Source organism: Martes martes, assembly GCF_963455335.1.
Source record: "Martes martes genome assembly, chromosome: 3".
Taxonomy (NCBI): Eukaryota; Metazoa; Chordata; class Mammalia; order Carnivora; family Mustelidae; genus Martes; species Martes martes.
Window position 1 is genome coordinate 2,251,710 of NC_137890.1, and position 9,983 is coordinate 2,261,692.

Sequence of the window (9,983 nt, forward strand, 5' to 3'; positions counted from 1 at the left end):
GACGGCCTGTCTGTGGAGAGCCCTGGCCTGAGTGTGTTAGCATACGCTCCCCCGTTAAGAGTTTCTTGACTACGAATAGGAGAGCCTTCGGTCGGTTTCGTTTCTGTCCCGTTCTGTTACGAGGAGCCGTGGGCACTGACGGCGCACCTGCGAGATGGCAGGGTTTCAGAGTAGGCCCTGTGCTCTGCATGGGTCTCTCGTTCCCGGAGTCATTTCCACGGCAAACTGGCCTTGTCCCCAGCTCCTCCTCTTCGTTTGACCTTGGATGACCCCAGACTCTTCTGCCTGTGGCCCCGCCGGGGCTCACTGCTCTTCATAGCCGGCCTTTCCGGGAGGCCAGTCTCCTGATTCTGTTACTGGTCGTTCCAGGACTAGTCGTTTTGTTTGCTTTCTGTGTGTGTGCCTTTTCAGGCTGGAGAGTGGGCTTCGTTCATGGATACGGTCCCCCTTCTGAGCACTGGGCTTAGGGGACGAGAAGATAAGTAGCTCTGCTCTCCGGAAGCACGTTCGGATTTGTCCTCTGTCGGGGTTTTTGTAACCTGCTTTCCTTCTCAGACATGTGAAATGGCACACTTAGCTTAGGGCTCACCGTCCCCAGGAACCCTGGCCCCCGGATCCTGAAGAGCTGACCTCACGAGTACAGACACTGAGCGCCGCCCTGTAGCCCCGTTCACAGGGGCGTCCGTCCATGGCTTTGCTGGTTTGGTGCGTGCGCCTGTTCTCCGCGGACCACCGGATTCCCAGGGCGGCTTACCAGGCGTAGGAGAAGAAGGAGCAGGACCTGAGCCCACGCAGACCGCAGGCTCCTCGTTTCTGAAATGACCGGCTGGGGTCTCCCCGAAGGTCCTGAACACCCCCCGCCCCCTCATGAAGGTGGCTAGTTTGCCACGGACTTGTTGAAAGTACCTGCTTCTGCGGGGGGGTGGCAGCTTGCCTGTCGCTGATGGGGGCCCGTGGAGGAAGGAGGAGAGCCTTGAGTGGGAAAGCCGGAATCCATGACTTAATGCCTCGGGCTTAAAAGCACCTGTGTTGTGAGTGCCCTTGGCCTCCTGCCTGTGCAGACCAGCTACACAGGTCACACTGCTCTGTTTCTCCCACATGCCGGTCGTCCGGGACTTGCATTCCTCTTCGTGAAGACCGTGCATTATTCTCCGGTCTCCGCGGTTTGGCTTGGGGTTAGTGGCAGCCTGGAGCCTGGTCGCTCGCTCCTTCCCTTTGTATCTGTAAAAAAACGACTCCTGCCTCCAAATCAGAAGTAATTGAAGCTGCAGAGTTCATGTCTGTTTTTAAATGTTTATTGGAAAGATTTAGCACCGAAAGTTGTTTATTGTATATATACTTTGACCCAGAAATTTATCTGATTAAAGACCCAGAAGTACACACAAAGGTGCCGTGATGAGGATGTGGATTGTGGTGCTCACGACAGGACAGCCGGGGAGTAGCAGGGGGTTATAATGCGACCCTACAGCGGATTATTTGACTTTAAAAGGTTCTTGTGGACTTTGTTCACGAGCTGCGTTCATGCCATGGTAGATGAAGAAAAGCAAAGCACGAAGGCAGTCTGGGGGTCCGGTTTTGTAACAGCACATGCGTGCTGAGACCAGAGAACCACATAATCACGGGAACGTGGCTGCTGGGGGTGGGGCGGGGGCGCCCAGGGGACTGTTTCCACACAATGAGTGTGATTCTTGCAGCAAACGTGATTAAATGTGCATGTTCGTTTTCCTCCAAGAGCCAGAGAATGATCCTTTTTTGAGGAATGTGCGCAACTTCAGCTCCAAAAATCTTGGAACTAGGACTGTAATGTTCGTTTCCGGTGTTATTGTATCTTGGTGCACAGGCCCACGCCCCCAGGACAATATTTAATCTTGGCTTTTACTTTCCTTTCTACTACTGAAATTAGTGAATTTTTTTTAATTTAGGATAATTTTAATTGCTTTTATGTTATTCAAGAATTGTCTTCATATTTCTTTTTAAGATTTTATTTATTTATTTGACAGAGATCACAGGTAGGCAGAGAGGCAGGCAGAGAGAGAGGCGGAGGCAGGCTCCCTGCTGAGCAGAGAGCCCGATGCGAGGCTCGATCCCAGGACCCTGGGATCGTGACCTGAGCCAAAGGCAGAGGCTTTAACCCACTGAGCCACCCAGGCGCCCCGTCTTCATGTTTCTTTCTGAAAAATAACTGAAGGAACATTTCGGGGCATAATACAGAGTCTGCTGAACTTAGAAACATATTTAGAAACCTCTGTGGGTTGTAGAACTGCTTTATTTCCTCCGGGGACCAGCCATGAAGGAGAATTTGTGCCATTGGGTACGTATAGAGTAAGTGTCCGAAATCCCGTGACTTCTTGAAACTGCACAGCTCAGGAAGTGTTTTTCTGCCGTGGAGGAATCAGTTTCCCAGTCGTGCTCTAGGCTCCTTGCTAATCCCAAGATTATTCCGTTGTTTTCACAGATTGGGAGCATTCAGGGCTCTTAGAGGAAAAAAGGAGGGAGAAACCATTGTCTTAAAAGCTTGCGGTTGCAGGGATCTAAAATTGCTTTTGTGTTCTGTGCAGCTCGGAGCTCGGGTCCCTGCACGCCGCTGGGGAACAGCGACGCGGACGACGAAGCTGACAAAATGCTGGTCGACAGAGAGCTCGCGGCTGTCACAGGTGGGAGTGGACAGTTCCCTGTTAGCTGCGGCAGCAGCCCCATGGTCGAAGACACCAGACAGCAGGAGGGTGGTTCTGTCGGACCCAGAGAAATAGAAGTGTACACGGTCTCAGCGATGCAGACGCCTTGTCGCTGCAGGAGCCAGTGTGCGTACTATTTCTGACCCGAGTCTCCTCCCCAGCGTTGCACTTTGCTGTCCGGCGTTTTAAAGAATGTTACGCTACCGTTTGCATATCTTGGGCGAGTCTGTAGATACGAGGATAAGTGTTTCGGGTGCATTCTGTAGATAGGAGACGTTTAAGTGCAATCTTCCTACTTTGGTTTGAAGCTTCCGCTTCACGTGCCTTGTTTAATTTCAAAGAGGTTTCGCATGCTTACTTTCCTGACATGTAACCTTTGGGTGAACACATCAGACATCTGTTGTTAGTGGTTTCCGCCTGGTGCGCAGCGAGAGGGATGGCTTGCTGTGGACACGGAGGACGGGTGGGTGGTTTTGACCTGTGACTGGTCTCGCCCGCGTGGGGCCTCCCGCTCGCCTCTGCTGGCTGCTGTGGTTTCCGGGACGGCGACTCCAAGTCCGGCCACGTGCTGAGCGCCGCGGCCCCCAGACACGTACACGCCACAGGTGTGATGTCTCCGCACGGTTGACGGTTAAAGGCTGTTTCTTGCAGCATTCAGAATCTCTCAAGACTTTTCCTTGGAGTTAACACTTTTCTCTGCCAATTTTCTCTTTAGGTGACCGTGAAAACATCTTAGCCGTTTCTTACTGTGTTAATATATGTAGGAATAGATACTGGTTTGTTTAAGGTTTTATTATGTCTCTATGCTGAATTCTTCACTGGGTAAGAGATTATGCATTACGCTTCCCAGACATACACAAAAAATCATTTCTGTGACTAAAAATGGAAGGAAAATGTGTACATCTTTCTAGAAGCTACAGGTTTACAGATGGAATCACCTTTTTGCCAGATAATTAAATGGGTAGATTTTCTATGGAAAATTCTAATACATTAATAATTTAAAGGCCTTGGCTAAAGACAAGTAACAAAACTCAAAGCTTTTCAAAACAAATGACATAGCTACATGCTTTAAAAGGCAGAAGTAACCTCTAAACTTCAAGCGTTAATATCCTGCGTTTTCAGGCCAAATTTAATAGCCAGTGTGGGTGTCGCGTTGAAAAGGCCACACTTTTATTTCAAGCCCAGCTCGTCCTGTGTGACGGGCGCCATACTTCTGGTCACCTTGCGTACAGCGCCGTCTGCCCATGTGCACAAAACAGGCTGAACTCCTGGGGGCCGTGCCGTGGGCAGACAGGTGGTGTGCGGGAGCCCGGGCCCGGAGAGGCATGAGGGGCAAGGAGCTAGGACGGTGTTGGAGGCGGCCAGGCAGGGTCACGAATAGCCAGTCTCTAGGATGCCCGCCGTTCTCGTGCTCAGCTGGACTAGATTTTCCGCAAGGACATGAGGTCATCAAGTAGCCTTGGTGTTGACGTTGCGTCCCGGCGCTCGTCCTTGCCCCCCCCCCCCCCGGGTGCTAGAAGAGACACCTGCACACGGAGCTCGAACGGAGAACTGAGTCGAGGTGACTCTGGTGTCTGAGCCTGTGCTCCTGGACCTTTTCAGTGCTGATCCCCTGGAAACCTCATGTCCGTGTCTGTTACTAGGACACAGTTATTTGTCTTAGTGACCGTCAAGGTCACCATCATACTCATGAATTTCACCACCCAGGAACACTGATAAAAGTTCTCTGGGATTAGCTCATTTTATTTCTTTTTATTCTACTTCATGTTCAGTTCTTGAAATACTTCTTCTCTAGCCTTGAGTTTTAACTAAATAAAAGAGCTGTCCTTTAATTGGGGAAAAAAAAAAGTCCCTTATCCTCTGAAGAATTTATAGCAGTTATAAAGTATGATTATCACTTAAACTGCCAGAAAAATGATTAGCGGAATGTGTAGAAGGTGTTTTTGTTCATTGAACAAGCCATGATTTTTTATCGGCAGGAAGATTTGCGGGACACACAGAAACCTATGTCCAAGTGCAAATCAGAGGCACCTGGCTGGTGAGGTGGAAAGTCAGCCCTTCTGGGGGAGGGCCACGCTGTGTGTCAGGGGACCTGTGGGTGCGGAAACGTGTCCTCGTTCCAACGGTCGTGGGACTCTGCTCATGTGTTTAATGCCATACCTTGCTTTAACAGCTCAGAACATTGAGAGAAAATTTCCTATTACCAAGCAAGACCTAATTCTCAGTCATTCTTTGTACTGTTCTGTGAACTCCTGTGAACGTGAATATTGAATCCCGGGTTTCCTTGTACGGAAAAGTACCTTGTAATCGCTGTCCCCTTGGGCCCAGGTGTGTTGGGATTGACTCTGTCGTTCCCCGTAATACATCTCCTGAGTTGGTGGATGTCTGCCTATGCAGGTTAAGCAAGCAACATTTTCCCAACCTAAGCGTTTTTTTACCAAAGCCTCATTAGATGAAGCCTTGGACATCGGAGTCCACTCACCTGGCGAACTCAGAAGGCCCTGCCAGGGCTCGCGCTGCTGCGCCGCTGGTCCCAGACCGCACGCGTTAGAGCGCTTAGTGTCCCGTCCTCGCTGGCCGCTCGCCGAGCCACACAGGTGCCACGTGGACGCGAGGATCGCTAAGATCTGAGCTCCCGTGTCTGAGCGCCAGGCCTGAGCGGTGGGCCGCGTCCCCAGAGCTCGTGTGGCACTGCCTCACCCGGTCCCAGGAGCCCCCAGGTCCCCGTTTCGGCAGCCGCCTTTCTTTCTCCCCTTCCTTGAGAGCTGGAGAGGGGTGGGGTTTTATTTTAACCCTGTGGGAAACCTCCCACTTCGTTCTGCTGGACTGTCTCGCAGGTGATTTTTAAAACGTCTTCCTGAAAGTAGTCTTAACACGAGAGCACTTTTTCGATTCTGGGTGTTGCTGGCGGCTTTCCAGGGCTACTGGTCGTTTTCATGCCGCAGATCTGTCGGCTCAGGCGTTTGCATTCAGTCGCTCGGTGCAGCCGAAAGCCAGAGATGTGTCCTGTCTTACCGGGAACATGCTGCTGTTGGTTCTATTTTTAAATCTGCCTATGCAGTTTTTTACCTCCGGAAAAGGAACTGGTTTGTTTTAAAGAAAAAAAAAAAGAAGCTAAATAAATCCTTTAGAGTTGTGGCAGCAATGAAACTGTTCTAGTTCCTCTTCCCCCTCTGGTTCAGAATTTTGGTGACAGGTGTATTTCTCAATGCAGATATGAAAAACAGTAGCCCCGCGTCGGATACATTGACAAATGGATGTGTCATCAATGGACATTTGGACTTCCCCTCCACGACACAGCTCAATGGGACGGAGAGCAGGAGTGACCAGAGCTTATCAGGAGCTAATGGTGTTAGCAGTGGCGTAGTTCAAGGACGGCCTTTTCCGAGTAGCCAGGGTTTGCTTTGTGTCAATGGGACCGAGGAGCCGGAAAAGACCATGAGCGCTAACGCCGAGATGTGCGGCTCTCTGCACCTGAACGGGAGCCCAAGTAGCTGCGTGGCTAATAGACCTTCCTGGGTGGAGGGCATTGAGGAGAACCTGCACTACGGGCATTACCATGGGTTTGGGGACACCGCGGAAAGCATCCCTGAGCTTAGTAGCGTGGCGGAGCACCCCAGCTCTGCGAAAGGAGCAGAGAGACACGGCGGTGCCGCCCTCGGGGCCATGCACCTGTACCACGGCTCGTAGAGACCGGCAGCCTGGCCATGCGGATGCGCCCATCCCTCCTAGTAGCCGACCGCAAATACTCACGTAGCGCCCATTTGAGGGAATGTCACGACTTGTACTATTTTTGTATACTTCGGCTTTCTGACAAAGTCAGCTTGTATTTGAGAAGTTCCTCGTGAGTCCTGTTGTATGCACGAGGACGGCTGACTTAGTGCCCAGGTGTTTCCTCCGCCAGGTTGCGGGCCTCTTTCCGAGTCTAATTTTTCAGCTGCCAGCCTCGGTGTTTTCCTTTGAACGCCGTCACCGTAGGATGCCATCCTTCCAGACTCCTTGCCCACGGTCCTTTTGAAAAGCTTGCTTCTGCTCTTCCCCGTAGAATCTATGACAGAAGACGGCTCGTTCCCTATGCAAAGTACAGCCTTACAAAGATTTCTTGAAAAAAAAAATTTGTCTTTTTCAAAGTCTTTTCATTGAAACTTTGCAACTTGCCGTGTGGTGGGTCTTCTTCCAGGCACGCGTGGTGGTTTGGGGGCGGAAGCGGCCCCTTTGTCAACAACGTAGCTCCCTGCCCCGCGTTTCACTGAAAACACCTGCAGTCCGGGACTGACTTCTGCCCTATCGTGGTTTTATTCCACATTTCTTGCTTTGTCTCTGCGGTTTGTACCACAGATAACGGTTTCCTTTATATGTAGTGGAAATTACTATTTGTAGGAACTGTCAGGTCAGGATATTTATAACTGACTATTTTGACTTATATTTTCTTTTTTCTTGTTTTTTTGGGGGGGGAGGGAGTGGTTTCTGCTTTAAAATGTATACCACTATGTATATCCTGTCTACTGAGAGAATTTTGGATCTCTCTTAATAAAAGTGCACTAAGTTTATGGTTTTATAGAAATTAGCTTTTGTTTAAGCAGCTAGTGGTCACACTGTGCAAATATTGTAATGAATTTTTACTTTTCTGATTTTTGTAATGAAAATTGGTGAAGTTAGAGAAAATGTCCATTGAACAAGCCAATGTCCTAAGAGTGTTACTAACATCTTGTTTTTAAACTGTGCTTTACAGATTGAATAAAAAACTCACACTTGAGCCGTGCCTGGGGTGTGCTTGCTTTCTAGGGTGGAGGAGGGGGGTGGGGGGTGCCGTGCAGGGGACAGGAAGGGAGGGACAAGTGGAGTGTCCCCTTCTATTTTGCTTGTAAGATTTTACTTTACTCCTCTGGTCCTGCCCATGTAATTTCTGGCCACTTTTGGTTTCTTGATGAATATGTTCTAGTCTTAGGACCCTTTTCTCCCAGAGCCTCTTGGGGGGGTATCAGTTGCTCTCAGCTAGCAGTATTGTCCCTGCGTGCATATTTTCATAAAAAACAATGACCATGATTTACTGAACGTTGGGCCAGCAGACATTTATGAACATATGAAGCCTTTTAAAACTATAAATTACACTTAGTAAATGCCAACAAAATAATCTCTGGCATGCCTTGTATGTTATTTAGAGCACTGGTTTTTTTATGCATATTATTGTAAATTTAACATACCAGGGTGAGGGGGTATTAGCCTTTGGAAGTGTCACAAAAATTACTGGAGGCTGAGAACAGAAGCACGAATACACTTGCTGTGTCACTGCCGCCCAATCCCATGCCCACGGCAGGCATCAGTAATCGAGCTCTGATACCACCCAATCCCATGCCCACAGCAGGCATCAGTAATCGAGCCCTGAGCCCAGATGGCGGCTGCCGCCCTTCTAAATGACTGCACTGAGAAGCCACCCAGGGTGCTCTGAGTCTGCAGGAGGGGTAAAACCACGCAGTCCTGTGCTTGGACTAGTCCTTAATGTATTTCCGAGACTGTGCAGTGAGTTAATATTTGCTGGAAAACATGAAGTGAATCTCTTAAAATGCTCAAGGATCAACCTTTCATTTAGTCTTGGGAGTTGTTGGACAGAATCTCACGGCTTCTCGGGGACCACCTACTGTGTAGAACCTACAGGGGGCACCAGCCGTACGCGGTGTGACGGATGCAGTTTGCTTGTCTTGTCGCTCAGAGGCATTGACGTGAGCATGTGAGGTTCCCGTTTAGAGATCGTAACAACATTGTTACAGGAAAATTCCATTGTCCCTGGAATTGGCTTCAGAATGACACAGGAGTGGTAGAGTGCAGAAGGAACAAAGCCCACACGAGACGGGGTAGGAGCCGATGTTAACACTGGGTACATGAAGGTGTTTTGTTCTACCTTGTATATATTTGGGGAAGTTTTTCATACTTAGGACCTGACAAAGAAAAACAAAGTTCTAGTCCTTTAAAAACATGTGGACATCATTTTAACACTGACCCAAAAGAATAAGCTGAAATTTTACTCTGCCTGTCTCACCAAAATTAAGTGCATTCTAAGTTATAAGAGTTTATTGGGTCTTAACTTTTTTGGCCTGAAGACCCTTTTAGGGGCTTAAACAGTAATCACAAACAAATGGAAAATTAAACTTTAAAAACTCCATTGACAGTAACATCAAAACCATAAAACACCTAGGAATATACTTTAAAAGGTGTTCAAAACCTCCACACTAAAAACTAAAACATTTCAGAGAGAAAGAAGATTTAAACATTTTGGTTGAGAAAATCTGTTTTCAGATTGCACAGAGAAAACCCTAAACACGCCACCACAAACTACTGATGAATGAATTCAGTAAAGTTGCAGGTTACAAAATTAATATGCAGAAATCTGTTGCTTTCCATACACTATTGAAGTAGCAAAAAGAGAAATTAAGAAAATCCCATTTACAGTTGCACCGAGAATAATAAAGTACCGAGGAGCAAACTTAAGCAAGGAAAAGAAAGCTCCTCACTCTGAAAGCCATAAAGCAGTGAGGAAAGAAACTGAGGAGGACACAAGCGAAAGGAAAGACATTCCACGCATGTGCATCAGAAGAACAAATGTGCCCACACCACCCAAAGCAACCTGCAGATTTAATGCAGTCCCCATCAAAATACTAACATTTTTTACAGAACTAGAACAAATAGTAAGAAAATTTGTATGGAACCAGAAAAGATTTCAAATTGCCAAAGCAATCTTGAAAAAGAAAAACAAAGCTGAAGGTATCACAATCCCAAATTTGAAGGTGTGCTACAACGCTGCCATCTTCAAAACGATATGGTTCTGGTGCAAAAATGGACACGGATCAATGGAACAGTATAGGGAACCCAGCACGGGAGCCCACACTTATGTTATCTACAACAGAGGAGGCAAGAATATATAGTGGGAAAAAGTCTCTTCAAACAATGCTGTTGTTGGGGGGACACCTGACCTGAGTGGCACAGTTGGTTAAGCATCTGCCTTAACCGGGGGATCAAGCCCCGCATCAGGCTCCGTGCTCAGCAGGAAATCTGCTTCTCCTTCCATCCCTGCCCACACTCACGCTCCTTCTCTCTCTCTCTCTCTCTCTCAAATAATAAAATCTTTTTTTTTAAAGGTGTTGGGAAAACTGGATAGCTACATGCAAAGTAATGAAACCGGACCCCTTTCTCAGAGCATACACAAAAATAAGCTCGAAATGGATTAAAAAGTCCTATAGCTGAGACCTGAAAACATAGAACTCCTAGAAGAAAACAAAGGCCGTCCTTTCTTTGACAACGGCCAGAGACCTG

At 48.2% G+C, this 9,983-nt stretch overlaps 1 protein-coding gene across 2 annotated transcripts in view; it reads left to right on the forward strand.

Moving 5' to 3' along the window:
• The window catches only part of ANKRD10 (ankyrin repeat domain 10), a 32,083-nt gene extending 24,652 nt beyond the window's left edge, over positions 1 to 7,431 (forward strand). Inside the window, exons 5-6 of one of the 2 annotated variants that reach the window (XM_080799861.1) lie at positions 2,559 to 2,801; positions 5,890 to 7,431. In XM_080799861.1, coding sequence (XP_080655987.1) covers positions 2,559 to 2,801; positions 5,890 to 6,365 — 719 coding nt within the window. In that variant the 3' untranslated portion in view covers positions 6,366 to 7,431. The remainder of the gene's footprint in view (positions 1 to 2,558; positions 2,802 to 5,889) is intronic. The other variant, XM_080799862.1, reaches the window with a different exon arrangement.
• Positions 7,432 to 9,983: the final 2,552 nt, after the last annotated feature.